A 17,213-nucleotide genomic window follows, 5' to 3' on the forward strand; every position below is an offset into this window, starting at 1 on the left:
GTCCACACACACACACACACACACACACACACACACACGAAAAAAGCATTTGAAAAGAGAAAAAGTTTCAAAACCAGAAACATGCCTGGCACATAGCAAGTGCTCAATAAGTAGTTATTAAGTAGATGAGTATGCTCGGGATGCTGAAAGGAAGACCCCACCAAGCCTCACACCGGGAAGGAGGGGATTTGGTCTCAGCTTGTGTGGGGCTGAGGCGTGTTCCAAGAGGGCCCACAACGTCCAGGCTCCTCCCTTCACCAGCAAGAATGAACCTCCCCCAACTGAACCAAGAGACAAAAGTCTTGGTGTAACAGAAACAAAGTAGGAACTCAACTCCCCTGTTAGTAATTAGGAAAAGGGGGATTCGGGCGGCCTAACGGAGCACTGCATCAAGTGGGCCCGGCTCCTTCATGGAGGAGGAACCTCCTTTCCGGAGGCTCAGCAGCTTCTCCTCCATCACGTAGCCTGTGAGGACTCAGGGTCCCAAACCTGCCCCTGGCAGAGGTCCCGGAGTCTGGATGATGGGCTTTTGTTGCAAGTAATTTAGTAAGTCACTAATCTTTCAGCCCAGATGGCCAGCGTCCAAGCCACGCTGTTAAGTCAACAGTGACAGGGCTTTCGGCCAGAGCTTGGGCGTCTTACTGACAATTAGGATCTCTAGTTGGCTGCCAGGTATTTTGGCAATTTTCGGAGTGGGCGTTGCTATGGTGGCACTAGGCGGGCACAGAAGCTGACGAGGTCCTCTGCCAGGTGAGCACTGCCCAAGAACAGCAAGCAGTCCAGAGGCTGCTGTAAAAGAGCCGGGGAAGGGCAGAAAAAGTCTCAGGATAAATGGGGAGCCTGTCCTTATCCCCAGAAGAAGGCTTTGACTGGTGGTAGGACCCACTGCCAGTTGCTTTGGTTACTGGGCCTGTCATGCTGCCATGAGGTCACAGTCAACCGAAGTCTAGTGGCTCTAGCTCTAGGTGGGTGAGGAGCACGGTGTCCTCTGCCCCTTTGCCTATCCTTCCCCCAAACTGCTTCTTCAACACTGATACCTTATCTCAGTGACCAGTTATACCACCTACCAGGGGCCCAGGCCTGAAACCTGGACCATCTTTTAACTCGTTGGCTTTCACCCCCATCGCTAATTCGTCTCCAACCCTGTCGATCTCTCCTTTTCACTCATTCGTTCAGCAAATATTCATTCATTCCACTATGTAAGCTCCATGAAGGCAGGGGACTTTACCTGTTTTGTTCCCTGCTGTGTCCTCCGAGTTTTCAACAATACCTAGTACTTAGCAGGAACTTCATACATACTGGCCAAATGAATATTACTTGGGGTAATATCCACAGGCGTTATTATGGCACACAAGCCCTTGGGCCTGACCCCTCTTCCTCTTCAGTCATTTGTCACTCCTAACTTCTTGCAATTCCTAAAATGCCCCATGTACCGGGCACCTGGGTGGCTCAGTGGGTTAAGCGTCTCTGCCTTCGGCTGAGGTCGAGATCCCAACGGTCTGGGATCGAGCTCACCTCGGGCTCCCTGCTCAGTGGAGGGCTTGCTTCTCTCTCCCCCTCTGCTGCTCTCCCAGCTTGTGCTCTTTCTCCCTCTCTCTGTCAAATAAATATGTGAAAAAAAAAAAAAAGCCCCATGTTCTGATGTTTTTGTACCTGCTGTTCCCTGGAATACCACTCTCACCCTTCCTTAGCTGATTCCTATTCCTCGTTCAAAACTTGATCCTCCCCTCCCCGCAGTTGCCAGCTGGGTTAGGCACTTGTCTCTCGTGCTTATTTATATCATAGCAATTATTGTAAATTATTAACTATTATTGCTATTTTTTTAAAGATTTTATTCATTTATTCATGACAGAGAGAGAGACAGAGACACAAGCAGGAGAAGCAGGCTTCCTGCAGGGAGCCTGACACGGGACTCGATCCCGGGACTCCAGAATCACACCCCGGGCTGCAGGCGGTGCTAAACCACTGGGCCATCAGGGCTGCCCCTATTATTGCTATTAACCAGTTACTGAGCTTTTATTATCAGATACCATGCTAAGCACCCTACAAACACGATCTTATTCTACCCTTACAGCAATCCTGACACAGGTATTATCCCTATTCATCCTGTTAAATATAATAACCCTCCTGACTTGACTTCTACCTACTGCTACCATCCCATAGTTTTGCTCCCCTTTATGGGAATAGAACACTGCCTGATTTGGCTTCCAGCTCACCACACGGTCCTTCTCAGACTCCTCTGCTGACTTCTCATCTCCCAGTACATAAAGGTCATGAAGGTCAGAGTGCCACGTGGCTTGTCCTTGGAGCACTTGTTCTCACACTCATCTTGCAACCTCCCTTGGTTTCATGGCTTTAAATTCCATCCCCACATCCCTAACCTAGGCTTCTCCCCTTAAATCAATCCATTTCTCCAACTGCCTCAACATCTTCACTAAGAAGTCTGGTGGGCATCTCAAGTTTAGGCTGCCCACTGTGCAAGTCCCAACCTTCCCCTCTGGAATGCCCTTTTCCTTCCTCCTTCCCCATCTCAGTTACTGGCAACTCCATGCTTTCAGTATACACTGGAATCATCCTCTACTCCTTTTTTCACACCTCAAATCTTCTCCATCAGCAAATCCTGTTCTTCCAGCCTTGAAAATACATTTAGAATCCAATCACTTCTCACCACCTTCTTGACCACCACCCAGGCACCATTTTTAGTTCTTGCCAGAAGTATTCTGATCAACTAATCCACTTAATTAGTCCACTGATGGCACCCCTGTTCCTCAATTGAGCAAGCAGAGTGATTCTGCTAAAACTGAGATTAGATCATGTCTCTTTTTGGCCCAAAACCCTCTGATGGCTTCCTCTGTACTCTAGGAAAAGCCTGAATTCTTCAACAGCCTACAAGACTCTGTAAAAACTACCTTATCCCTACCTTTCTGACTGTACCTCCCACTATTTCCTTTTGGTATATCCCATCCCAGACACTCTGGCCTTATGGGGTTTCTCAAACACACCACTCACTCCCACATCAAGGTCTTCATACTTGTGGTTCTCTTCTCCTGCAACATTCTTCCCCAGAACACCCACTTCCCACAAATCACCTACTCACTTCCATCAGGTTTTTGTGTGGACATTACCTCTAGCAACACCTTATGATCACTGTATGTTAAATTCCACCTCCTGGTGCACCTGGGTGGCTCAGCTGGTCAAGCATCCCACTCTTAATTTCAGCTCAGGGTTCTGAGATCAAATTCCACATTGGGCTTTACAGTTAGCATGGAATCTGCCTGAGATTCTCTCTCTCCCTCTGTCCCTCCCCGTTTGCGTGCATGCAAAAGCTTTCTTTCTCTAAAATAAATAACTCTTGGGGCACCTGGGTGGCTCAATCAGTTAAACATCTGCCTTCTGCTCAGGTCATGGTCTTGGAGTCCTAGGATGGAACCCCACGTCTGGCTCCCTGCTCAGTGGGGAGTCTGCTTCTCCCTCTCCCTCTGCTCCTCCCCCAGATCATGCACTTTCACTCTCTCACTTGCTCTCTAAAAAAATAAATAAAATCTTTAAAAATAAGTCTTTAAAAAAAACTTTAAAATATAAATCTTTAAAAAAATAAATTGCAACTCCCACTCCCCATACACATGTATACAGCTCTCCTTTTTCACCAAGACATGTATCACTGTTTAATATCTATTATATGTATTTTTATTGTCTACCTCCCTCCACACTAGAATGTGAACTCCATGAGGGGGTGATTTTTCTATCACCTATTTACTAACATATCTCCCAGAGCCTGGAGCACAGTTTGGTAGAGTGAAGACTTGGTATTTCCTAAGTAACAGATGGAGAAATAAAGGCTCAGTCATGTTTCTTACCCAAAATTTTCCTAGTAAGTGGTATATGGTACACTGGATTCTAGAACCCTGGATCTTAACCCTGAAGTTACACCCTTCCTGAGCCAGAGAGGAGCTCTGATCTGAAGGCGCAGGCTGGTATCTGAGATGCTGGCTTCATCCTGCTACTGGGTGTAGGAAATTCTGGTTTCACAGATTTTTAGAAAACATGGGGGTGTGTGTCATCCTATCTGTCTCTGGTCAAATTGTTTGGAAAATCCTCCTTCCTGGAATCCATCCTGGATGAGAAGACCCAGAGTTTTTCCTATCCATATTGTCTGTCTATACCATCCCACTACGGGTTATTTCTGCCTCCCACCAAACTATATGTATAGCTCCATATACAAGTTACTTGCTCACTCATTGTGGTCTTGAAACATAAGTTTTTGAATATAAGTTCCCTATAATTTTCTTTGTATAGAGCAACTAGAACAGAACTTAGAGCCCTCAGGTAGTACTTAGTAAACTTTCTGCTAATGATGATAAAACACTCAAAACAGTCAAAGCAACACAGAGCATATATGTGCAGAAGAATCCAAAGGATTGATGAAGAAGACCAAGCAGAAGAATGCTTCCTCAGGGAGGGGAATACCACACAAGGGATTAAGGATGACAGTGAGAATATAAAGACCAAGGGCAAGGTGGCACCATCAATGGAACTAAAATTACTGAATTAATCCTAGGAACTCTGCTCCTATCCTAAACAGAGACAAAATTTACTAGTAGCTCTCAGGCTTCCACAAAGGGCTATGTTAGATAAAGGCAGTGTATACTCTACATTCATGGAGACTCTACCTTAGATTTAGAGATCAATACTGCTGAGGTCATGCCATTTTACCTGAGGCCCGGATCTGCTTCATCCTGCCCCCTGCAGATCCTCTGAGTATTAGGGTCCAGAGTGCCACCTCTTTCCTTGGCTGGCCTCTCTATTCCAGCCCCTGATTGGTCAATACCTTGAGAACCTACTGGTACTGTCCGGCCATCCCTATGCCTCTGCCATCAATAAACTGGAGAGGACTAGGTCAAAACAATTACATATTAAAAAGCAAGTTATTGCTGCCACAGGTAAAGGAGCCCAAAGAGGCAGCTGGAGCAGACCAGACAGGCCCAAGACCATCGGAGCAGATGGAAGTGGAGGAGTGGTTCCAAATGAAGCTTCTGATGAAACATCAAAACCCAGTGGCGTTCTGGAGTGGAACAGGAGGGAGGCACAGAAGAGGACTGTGTGGGTCAGGCACAGCGCAGCATTGACATCAGTCAACGGTAAGGCTGCTTCTTCCTACTCTTCATGACTAGCCCCCAAGTCCTCTTAGGAAATAAACATACCTCTAGGTAACAAATGACACACAATTTTGTCAAATCAAAGACAAAGTCCATTAATCTGCATTGGCAATTTTTAATGTTTCACTTGTGCAGAAATGAAATTTGTATTGAAAGGCACAGAAGGAAGGAAAGGCAGTAATCACAGCGTGAATCCACAGATAAAGGATGCTGGATAAAAGCAAAAGACTGCTCCTCTTTAGCCTTAGGAAAATAAATAATGCAGTACTAAACTAGATCTTTATTTTTGTTATACTTCCATGTAAAGACATTACCCAAATATGAGCTGAGTAAAAGACTTTCTGGCCAGATACCAAAGGTACACAGTTGATTCCACTTTGGAATAAATGCTCAGAAGGGAAACATTACCAGAGGGTGGGAGCTCTAGGCACAAAGTAAGTTCTCGTTCAGAAAATGGACAGAGATCTGAAGCAGTCAAACACACAGCTTTGAAAACCGGAAATCTTTCATGACATCTGTTTTGAAAATAAAAATTAGCTGCACATCAAGAATCGTAATTTTCAAAAATGGAAACCAGGTCTGATTGAGTAGTACTTATGACTTCCTGATAAAAATTACAAAAATAAAAACTGAGACTCTTCTGTCCTTGAAAGAGATATAAAACTATATTTTTTCCTGAAACACCATAAGAGAATCATCGTTTCACCCTTACATCTCTTACCACTTCCTTTCTCCTTCTTTCCACATTCTGCCACTTTAAAAATAGCAAAACCTGTTCAATAGGGCAATTTCTGCTAAGTGAAGGATGCACTATTTACTGAATAAAAGAGTATAGATGAGGAAAAAGCTGAGTGTTCTGAAATATACTAGTTTACCTCTAATGGAGTCGTATCCATCAGGTAGAAAGAAAGGTAAAGATTGATATTTTCCTAAAAACAAAAACAAAACCCAGTGATTTAAAACATTCTAAACATAATTTCAAATTTCAGAGCACTATTAGAGGCTCCTGATCAGTGTGAAGCAAGACGGGCAACAGAGAAATTTGGTAGAACAGTAGAACATATCTCTAACTGCTTTCATTTAAATAACATCAGCCTTACTGATTATTTTCTTCCTTACTTAAAACAATGATTGGCCAGGTTAGGTCACAATAGCATGAAAATAACAACAAATCTCAATTTAGGTATGAGCACAATGATTTGGGACCACTGTCTCTGCCTCACAGAAAGGACTCTGAGGTGGTGTTCCTCTATTAAATATATGCCCCCAAACACATTATATGCAGATTCCATATAAGTGTGTGAATAAAACAAGTTTTGTATTTCTCAAATAATTTTAAAAGATGATGGTAAATTAGATGTGAAAGATAAAACCATGCCTTTAAAAACATTAAGCCTCAAAATGTGTTTTGAGTGGTTTTTAAGAAATGGATTATTAAAATCATTTTTGACATGAGATATTAAATGTATTTAAATCTGGGTTTTCTGTACTTAATAATTTCCCTTTAAAAAAAAAAAGTTTAAAAACATCAAGAGCTGGAACATGCTGTCAGGACAGAAATAATCAGAAATGTCTTGAGTCGCAGACCCTGGGCACATCAGTCTTGTTTTGAGCTTTCCAAAGCTTGAAGCCTCTCCAGTAGTGGAGGGTGAGAATAATGCCACATTGAAAACAGCCAGTCCGAAACAGGGAATCCCAAGTTATCTTTGTTTAGTTTGATTAAAGCAGAATATAAGTCTTTAGCTTTCCCAAGTTTCTTGGCAAATGCATCAGCTTGAAACTCAAATCTGCGGCTTAGGACTGTTAGGCAGAAAGAGAGAACCTGAAAAAGTAAACAGAAGAGTTTTAACCACTGCCCCCCTCTTTGCTGCCACTGCCAGCTGCATGAGCAAGGCCTACAGGGGAAGTTCAGCTCAGGATAAGAAACAGCAGACTCAAAGAAAGACCACTAGTATTTAGGGAACCTAGGTGGGAAATTATAAATTGAGCTTTTTTCCTTCCCCAAGCAAACAGACCAGAAAAAGATATATATCCAAGTCTATATGTTATTCTGACCAAAAAAATACTAATTTTTAAGAATCTGCCATGTGCCAGCCACTGAGGGAGGCACTGTACGTATTCCCCAACAATCCTAACAATTACCATGGTAGTTACTCTTACTGCTGTTTCACAGGTGAGGAAGGTGATGTTCAGAAAGCGGAAATAACTTGGTGGAAGTCACACAGCTAGAAGGTGGTGGCACTGAGAGTCTCGGTGCCTCCACAGATCACGCACACCACCTTCCTCAGGATCAGAGGTTAAGTTGTCATTTCTGCTCAGACTCTTTCTCTTGTTCACTAATTACACATAAGAGGCTACGGCCTCTAATGAAAACCTCAAAATTGAATTTTCTAAAGTGTTCTGAGCTACGGCAGAATTGTCAGAATAAATATCCAGTTACTGATGATGACCATTACAAAGGAGTCCAATTTCATTTGAAAATATACATTTCGGGATCCCTGGGTGGCGCAGCGGTTTAGCGCCTGCCTTTGGCCCGGGGTGCGATCCTGGAGACCCAGGATCGAATCCCACGTCGGGCTCCTGGTGCATGGAGCCTGTTTCTCCCTCTGCCTGTGTCTCTGCCTCTCTCTCTCTGTGTGTGTGACTATCATAAATAAATAAAAATTAAAAAAAAAAAAGAAGATATACATTTCGAGGGGAAAACAATTTCTTTGCACACTGGAGTACTTCAGATTGAATGGCACGAATTCTAGTTCTTACCTTAAAATACTTCAGCATCAAAACAAAAAATAAGTTTTAAAAAGTCTCTCATTTGTACCTCTCACTGTTACTAGCAAATAAGAGAGTTGCAAAATAATTCCTGGGAGTTCCTAATACCTTCTTAGACATATTCAAAGCCATCACCTGAATGAATTCTGCCAGAAATTTCTTTCTACATCTTTAATATACTTTTCAGGATAGAATCATTAAGTGGGGGCGCCTGGGTGGCTCAGTTGGTTAAGCCCCTGCCTTCAGCTCAGGCCATGATCCCAGTGTTCTGGGATACAGTAAGGCTCCCTGCTCAGCGGGGCATCTGCTTCTTCCTCTCCCTCTGCTCCTCCCCCCACTCATGCTCCCTCTCTTTCTAATAAATAAATAAAATCCTTAAAAAAAAAATGGTTAGTCTCTATCAACCTATCTGATTTTAAGTGTTCTTTGAATCTCATATTAAACATAAAAGTAAAAACATAAGCAGATACTAACCTGCACCTGCCTGCTCTGCTGTAGGTTTCCAAACTCTTCTTAAGGGGGAATTTTCCCAACTTTCCGAGGAAAACAGTTCTTTTTTATCATGCCTTCTCAAACACTGACATTAAGCATAAATTTTTTTGTTTAAATATCTAGTCCTTTTGAAACAAATCTTCTAGGTTCTCCAAGATTTTTTAAACAGTTGCTAGTATCTCTGCAGATTAATCACACTTCAAATTACTCTAATACCCCTCATTTATTTAGGTGGTTTTTGAAGTGAACTCAACCACTCAATAAAAGGAAGCAAATAAGCAAAACAAAAACTCTCTGAGCAGCCAAATTAACTGCCACAAAGGAGAACACTATTAAATACTGTGCATGCTTGTACTTAGAATGGGACCCTTCAAATCAGAATCTGGTAACTGCTACTTAATGAGTTTGATGATCTAATTTCCCCATCTAGGGTAGGTTAAGGATGAAAACTAGAAAGGGGGCAGCCTGGGTGACTCAGCAGTTTAGCACTGCCTGCAGCCCAAGGTGTGGTCCTGGAGACCCATTATCGAGTCCCATGTGGGGCTCCCTGCACAGAGCCTACTTCTCCCTCTGCCTGTGTCCCTGCCTCTCTCTCTCTCTCTCTCTCTGTGTTTCTCATGAATAAATAAATAAATAAAATCTTAAAAAAAAAAAAAAAAACTAGAAAGGGATAACGATGTAAGTGAGTCACACTGACTGTAGTAAGCGTTATCAGCTTGACAGGAAAAGACCCCCCAAAAATAGTTAAATAAGTAGGATAACTGCTTAAAAAGCAGTGGAGGTCATTAGTATACATAGCTCACTGTCCTTAAAGGCATGGCTGAACTGCGACAGAAGACAGAAATGGCAAAATCATTAAAAAGTGTTCCCTACGGGCACCTGGTTGGCTCAGTCGGTGGTGCATGAGACTCTTGATCTCAGGGTTGTGAGTTCAAGCCCCATGTTGGGTGTAGAAGTTACTTAAAAATAAAATCTTAAAAACAAAAAGTGTCTCTAATCCATTTAACTAGTAACAAAATGCATAAGGCATTTTAGAAAATACTTTCAGTTAAAAAAAAAAAGAATGTAAAGGTAGTAAATCTCAGTGCTTTGGGAAACTTTCTTAGTTTATATGGACAATGCTATGTAAATATGATCTATTCTTTTCTATTTTTCTTTTCCAACCCTTTCCCCCTTTGTAATGGAGAAACAGGATTCATTTAGTTTATCTTAAAATCTTTACAACCTGGGATCCCTGGGTGGCACAGCGGTTTGGCGCCTGCCTTTGGCCCAGGGTGCGATCCCGGAGACCCGGGATCGAGTCCCACATCGGGCTCCCGGTGCATGGAGCCTGCTTCTCCCTCTGCCTGTGTCTCTGCCTCTCTCTCTCTCTCTCTCTCTGTGACTATCATAAATAAATAAAAATTAAAAAAAAAAAGAAAAGAAAAAAAAAATCTTTACAACCTGTCTCCAGGAAAGAATCTTTCTGTATGGAAACATCTCAAAATCCCCAATATTATTTCTTGGCTTAATTTGACTTAATTTATTAAATATCATGACATGTTGCCATCATCAGATTTGTTAATATACAGTCTCATTAACCCATGCCTTACCACCTGCATGGAGTCCCGCTACTGAGCAATCTGACCTCACTTACCATAACACACCAAAAGGGCCTGAGGTGGGACCCTTAAGGCTATTCTGAAGCGGGTAGTCAGAGAACACAATCAGAGGAACAGTGTCATCATACTGTCTCCCATATTTAGCCATACATATACATACATACATACATACATACATACATACATACATATACTCAACTATCATTGTTTCATTCCCTCACATACACAAGATTTTCAGCCAAGCACTGGGGAATATGTGATCTAGAACATAGCATTCCAATAGTTAATCTCCATCTACCAAGTCTCTGAGGTACAGGTTAGATCAAGGTTTCCATCACTAAAGTCTAGTCCTCTACTCACCCCCCCACCCCCACCCCTGCTGGCAGCATGCAAGCATTTGTTCATTTGGGCTTGGGTTTTTCTGCTACTTTCTTAGACTGGCCAGCAAATGAAAGGATTAAATCATCTACTTGTTAAAAATATAGTTTTATTTCTTTTTTCACTATCCTAAAGGTTCTAGATTTGAAATGCAAGGGCATATGTGAGATAACTTTAACGATTATACATTACCTCATTGTAAGGTGAAAAAATAAACTGGAAGATGATCAATAATCCAATTAGAGTGGGTTGGCTGTTATAAAAACCAAACGCAGCAAAAAGTTCCTTTCGACCAATTAATACAGCAAACAAGAAGAAACACAGGAAAGAATTCATCTAGAAAGAAAGACACAAAATTCCTAAGTTATTACTAAGGTGATTTCACAATGGGATCAGAAGCACCAAAAAACTAGAATCAGACATCATGGTGTGATTCTAACTACGAATAGTTTTAGTGTAATCATAGAAAAAGTTATTTGGGTAATTTTACAGTTTTATCCTAGAAAGAAAAATAAAATTTCCCCAAATGTCTAAACTGTAGGTTTCTATATGGATAGGCAAGTTTAAGTGGAGCCTCCTATGACTGAGAGTCTGAAGTGGCCAATAGCAATGGAGTATTTTCTTTCTGTAAAAAGCTAAAAGGCTAGAATGGATTCTGGCTCTGTTTGCACTAAATTGTAATCAGACACAAGGCCTTCCACTCACCTTGATGTGGAAGCTCCAAAAAAACAAGACTCCCTACTTTTTAGAACCACTGGAGCTGTACTGAGTACTAAGGTCCAAAAAAAAAGTAGATGTACCTTTAACAATAAATGAGGGGAGGGAAATAAAAAAATAAAAAATCTGTACCAAAATATGAGTAAAAGGGGTACTGGGTGGTCAGGATCTTGGAGGCCAGAGGTACCCTATTCAAATGTACTGCTCTAAACCATCTGCCAGATGACTCAAAAGCTACCAGCCTAGAGTTGGGCTCAGCATAAGGTTCGCCAGCTGGCCTGGGTTGAAGCACAACCAGCTCTATCATTTAGTCCTTATAATTCAGTAGATTCAACATGACAAGCTCCAACAGAAAACTTCACTCACAGTGAAGGCCCCTAGAGTTAAAATAAGCTATGCATGCCATTTTTGTCAAGTAACTACTTGCCTTTTGAAAAACAACTTTTAGTTTGCTATTGGGCCCTACCAGAGACTGATTCCTGATTGTGGGACACTACAAACCTGCAATCTGAGCTGCCCTTCCTAAACTGACTGCCATGTTGATCCACCTAGCCAGAAAACTGGTAGGCCCTGAAGCACTCCAAATCAGATATAAGCGGCACATATGCAAGTGGGAATGAAGGATGTCATGAAGGGAGAAGTACATTAAATGAGCAAGTGGATCATACTCCTAGTATGTCAACTCCTGCCACGCTACCACCCCCCTCAATCAACCCTTACTCATGGGGAGCTCCCTATAATCATTTAATTGAGGAGGAAAAATGTGAGCCTGTTTTACAATTAACTTAGTACAACTATGCTGGCACTGGCTCAAAGTAGACTGTTGTGGCATTACAGAACCACTTGGGGCTGTACTTGGAAGACAACAATAAAGGAAATACTCTAAATGAGGGAAACTTTGGGTAGTATATTTCATTGCTCACTCAGCTTGGAAGGACAGAAGGCCTGAGCTAAGAATATACAATCACTGGCAGTGGGCAAATAATGGTTTGGCTGGATGATCAGGGAATTGGAATGAACTTAAGAATGGCTAACAAGATGTGGAAAATAGGGTATGTGGAAAAGCTTCCAAAATTAGCCCAGAGTATAATATTTTAGTCCAATGTGAATGTTCACTAAAAGAGGCCACAGCAAAGGAAGCTGTCAGTAAGGTGAAGATACCTACTCTGCGGATGTTAGCTTCTCTCCCCAGCTATTCTAGGACTTGGTCAAGGGGCTCTTGAACAAAGGCCAAGGTGCCAGGGATGGAGTCAGTGCATTAACCAACAACCCAGATATTCCCCCCACTGGCTTTTGCTGAGCACACAGTCTATTAGCCTATTACGCCATTGTAGGACATGTGCCTCCCTCAAACCTTGTTATGACCTTAGCACATTACCCATCTGACATGAAAACAAAACAAAACAAGACAAAACACCCACTTCAGACTCAGCTAAGGCCACATCTGCTCAGAACCAGTCAACAGAATATAGTGCTATTTCACCTGGAGCCTAACAACTGTGGTAACTGTTGGTTTAGAGAGCTGATTTAGACCCCAGAGGAGGAATGTTAAAGGAATTGTTATTTTCTTGTTTAGTTACTACAGTCCTCTTCAATAGATGTATAATGACTTCTAAATGAGAAAAAAGGTTTAAAAAGAAAGCATTTTGGGATCCCTGGGTGGCGCAGCGGTTTAGTGCCTGCCTTTGGCCCAGGGCGCGATCCTGGAGACCCGGGATCGAATCCCACGTCAGGCTCCCGGTGCATGGAGCTTGCTTCTCCCTCTGCCTGTGTCTCTGCCTCTCTCTCTCTCTCTGTGACTATCATAAATAAATAAAAATTAAAAAAAAAAAAAGAAAGCATTTTAGGGGCGCCTGATTGGCTCAGTCATTAAGCGTCTGCCTTAGGCTCAGGTCATGATCCCAGGGTCCTGGGATTGAGGCCTGCGTTGGGCTTCCCTCCTCTGCAGAGAGTCTGTTTCTCCCTCTGCTCTGTGTGCTCTTGTTCTCTCTCTCTCTCTCTCTCTCTCTCTCTCAAATAAAATCTTAAAAAAAGAAAAAAGAAAGCATTTTAATGTCTAGCTTATCAAAGCTCACGCCTTTTGATTTTCACAGTTCCTATAACTGAGGGACACTGGAGCTGACCACAATGGTGGTAATAGCAATAAACACTGTCATGGTACTTACTGATTCCACATACTACTCCAAACTCTACATGTATTAACTCATTTATTCTTACATCAGTCCTAGGGGGTAATATCATTCAACAAGGGATGGAGGCAGAGAGAGCTTAAGGAACTTACCTGAAGCCACATATATTAAGTCAGGGAGCCATGAGGGGAAGCCAGGTAGCCCAGCTACAGTCTGTCTTAGCCTCTCTAACTAGACTACTTCTCCTGCCTGCTGTACTTCTCCTTTGACTACCATGCCATACAAAGAGAACTGTCACTTCCAACTTACCTGGCTGATAATGATATTTTTGACTGTGTGTCCCAACTTCCAGTGCCCCAGTTCATGGCCTAGTACAGCAAGCACCTCCTCATTTTTACATCCTTGTTTCTTATTCTAAATCAAAGAACACATTGAAAATAAATTATTAACAACCTTCAGAAACTTTATGCCTTTTAACTCAGTAAGAGTCCTTCTTAGATTCTAACTAATTTAAGAAAACAATCAGTCTTTTATGCAAAATTTCTCATCTACCTAACAAAATATTCTCTGAAATCATTCCATGGTAGACATTGGGTTAAGCATTGGAGAAAGAATCATGAACAAGACATTCTCTAACTTCATGAAGCTCAGTCTAATTTGGATTAGGAAAAAATATATATATTAAAAATATAAATCTTTATCAATAGAACAATATTTAAATAAATCATGACAAAGCTGTATGACAGCCATATTGTAAACCCATTAGAAATGTTTCCAAAGTTATGCTCTGACATGGGAAAATGGCTTATTAGGTGAAAAAAGCATGATACAAAAGTAAAAGTAATGATTCCGATTATGAAAAAACATGAATGTGTATCATAAAAACACACAAATACAGAAAACAAACCAGATGTATATCAAATGTTAATTAGTTTTCTCTATATGATACAATTATAGTAATGTTTAACCGTCTTCTATTTTTTCTATTTTCCAAATTATCTACAAATAAGCACATATCACTTATGATCCCCCCCAAAACACTATCAATTTCCATTTAAAAAATCGAGACTTGCAAGTTAAGATGGCAAAAAGAACATTCACAATGCACAACTAATGTTACTCCTTCCAAAATCCCCCAAAAAACTACAGTCCAAGGGACTTAAAAAAAAAAAAAAAAAAAAGATAGAAACCCACTAGGGAAAACAGAAAAGGTGACAATAGTAACATCTGGGAAGCAGGAAAGCAGATGGGCAAATGAACAGGCTTTACAGTAGACTAGAGAAAGCTGACTCACAAGCCAGCAGTGGAGCAAACAGAACAAGCCGGATTTAACACAGTCTTCAAAGGGCTTGGGAACTAACAACACTAGGAACTTTTGGAACTGGGAGAGAAGGGGAAGTCACTAGAGTAAGAAATGGGTAAGAGTGGTTTCGGGAGTAATTAAGGCTCCAGATTCCTTCTCCAACTCTACACCAAAAGGCAACTAACTGCTCCTCCCTCACTGCAGCAGGAGCCTGAACGGTTGTTCTCTCTGGATAGGGCAAAAGAAGAGAACGTTTCAAAGGATGGCTCCACAAAGCAGAGGGTAGAGTACACCAGCAGCAGACTACATAACCTGGTTAGCTGCTGGGAAAGGATGTTGAATACTGAGGACTCTCTCCTGACCGAGTCCTCCCCATACCCAGCTCCGAGAACACTACCCTCCAGGCAGAAGATCAAAAGAGTACTGCCTGGGAACTCTCACCACTCCAGGAAAGACTGGAGGATACTAACACCAGGTGTTCTCTGGCAAGAAGACCACACGGGGTACAGGGAACCTACAGTGAACACCTCTTATCGATAGGCTCAGAGATTCCAATCAAGTTTTTAGTCCCATTCTCTTGCTAAGGAGTAGACAACCAAGAATTACCAAATACATGAAAGAAGCTGTTAAGATGGAAGACTAGATGCAGGAAAGTAAAGCAGTATGGAAGAAATAGACATTATATAAGGAGAAAATTTTAATTTTTTCCCCTTCAACACATATAAAGACTGGGCCAGGAAAGATGAAAAAATAACCACAGAAATTGCTAATGTTTATTAAACAATAACTACAAACATAGGCCCTCTGTGCTAAATACTTAACTATCTCATTTATACATCATTATCACCATAGGATATATTTTATAATTACCACTTTACAGATGAGAAAATCTAGGCACAGAGAAGTTCACTAATTTTCCTCTGGCCACATAGCCAGAGTCTGGCATTTGAAGCCAAGTAGTCTGATGCCAGAGACCTGTGCTTTCAACTTTTACACAATTATGAATGTAAAAGCTTCATCAATCAAATAAAATAATTTTAGTTAAAACATGTGTAACCCTTTGCATATTATTACAGTACTGCCAAATAATTAAACATAACTGCCAGGTGGTCATATCAATGATGAAATATGTTTACTAAGCCAAATAGAATTGTTTATAAACTTCCCAGATTCAATGTAAATAGTGCCAAGACACAATGAACAATTTAATCTTAATACACACACTCACACATGTGCACATACATATTCATTCACCAATAAAAACACACATACACACCCACCACCAGACACCTTCTTCTGGCAATGTTAATTACTAGATAGTCTAAAAAAATCCCAGACATCTAAAAATGCTTAAGAAGTTATAAATATCCTTTTAGACATACAATTTATAGGGAAAAGCCAAAGGTGCGGAGTTGAAATTGATATCCCTTGCACAAGCTTAGAAAAAAATACAGTGGCAAAATTACCCAATTGTGTCAAGTCTTACCTAAAGTGGAAAAAAAAAGTCTCTGATTAAAATTCAAAATCATTATCTGTATGGTCCAGAAAAATCCCAACCTGACAGGTTAAAGTACTTCTGGTTTGGTAGCACTGGGGACAGATAACAGGAGCAAATGCAAATCCTCTAATTGAGAATTGTACCTTAAACCCAGACCCCTCAGGATTCCTAAAGATTAAAATCAGGGATGCATTATAAGCTCACAATAAAAATTGCCAAAGACTTCAGAAGATGATGGAATAATGAGTAAGAGCAGAAAAAATAAAGAGCATGATTAGCTCCATAAGACTTTAGACAATGGAAATGTTAGATACAAAATATTTTAAAAGCAAGCTTTATACAAAGAAGAGATCTAAGAACACGGAAGGAAGAGGAGACCCCTAGAAACAACTAAACTGATTTGAAAAAGAAACAAATAGAGCTTTAAAAGTAAAACACAATGGCCTACTTAAAGAATAAATATATCTAGAAAAAGAATCAATGAACTGGAACACAGAGAGACAGAAAATATCAAAGGGTGATTATCACTTGTGAAAGGCAGAATGCGATAGTGTAACATTCATCTAGTTGGAATTCCTGAAAGATAGACTGGAGAGAATGGGAGAGAGGCAACACTCAAAGATACCAATGACTAAGATTCTCAAAACTTCAGGAAAGATCTAAGTTATTAGATTTAGGAACAATGCTATATCTCAAGTAAGACTGACATAAAGTCCATACTGTTGAACATAAAAATCAAAAAGAAATCTTAAGAACAACCAGAGAGAACTATAAAGAAATGACAATAAACTGAGAGTAGACTTTTTCATAGGAACAAGGTAAGCTACAACACAATGGAATGGCATCTATTTTTTTTCTTAAATATTTTATTTGAGAGAAAGACAGAGCACAAGTAGGGGGAGGGGAAAAGGGAGAAGCAGAGCCCGAGTAGGGAGCCAGATTTGGGACATGGGGCTTGATCCCAGGACTCAGGGATGACGACCTGAGCTGAAGGCAGACACTTAACCGACTAAGCCACCCAGGTACCCCAGAATAGCATCTTTAAAGTGCTAAGAAAAACAGTTAAAAAAAAAAAAAAAAAAAAAAAAGAAAAACAGTTCAATGAGATAATCAGTCTTGAGCTGACATCCAAGAATGAGAATGAAATAAAAACAAAACCCAGAAATTTCC

General features: G+C 41.0%; 1 protein-coding gene and 1 non-coding gene across 3 annotated transcripts in view; one reads left to right on the forward strand and one right to left on the reverse strand.

The window, feature by feature from the left end:
* Positions 1-5,251: 5,251 nt before the first annotated feature.
* Positions 5,252-17,213, reverse strand: part of ZMPSTE24 (zinc metallopeptidase STE24) — a 38,736-nt gene continuing 26,774 nt past the window's right edge. The window contains exons 8-11 of one of the 2 annotated variants that reach the window (XM_072771741.1): positions 13,552-13,656; positions 10,589-10,732; positions 8,400-8,502; positions 5,417-6,978 (exon numbers count right to left, since the gene is read on the reverse strand). In XM_072771741.1, the coding sequence (XP_072627842.1) occupies positions 6,938-6,978; positions 8,400-8,502; positions 10,589-10,732; positions 13,552-13,656 (393 nt within the window). In that variant the 3' untranslated portion in view covers positions 5,417-6,937. Of the gene's footprint in view, positions 6,979-8,399; positions 8,503-10,588; positions 10,733-13,551; positions 13,657-17,213 lie in introns of both variants that reach the window. The other variant, XM_072771740.1, reaches the window with a different exon arrangement.
* Positions 12,395-12,501, forward strand: LOC140603273 (small nucleolar RNA U13). Its single transcript, XR_012006284.1, has one exon. It is a non-coding gene; the product is annotated as a small nucleolar RNA U13 (small nucleolar RNA).

Source organism: Canis lupus, chromosome 13 (genome assembly GCF_048164855.1).
Source record: "Canis lupus baileyi chromosome 13, mCanLup2.hap1, whole genome shotgun sequence".
Taxonomy (NCBI): Eukaryota; Metazoa; Chordata; class Mammalia; order Carnivora; family Canidae; genus Canis; species Canis lupus.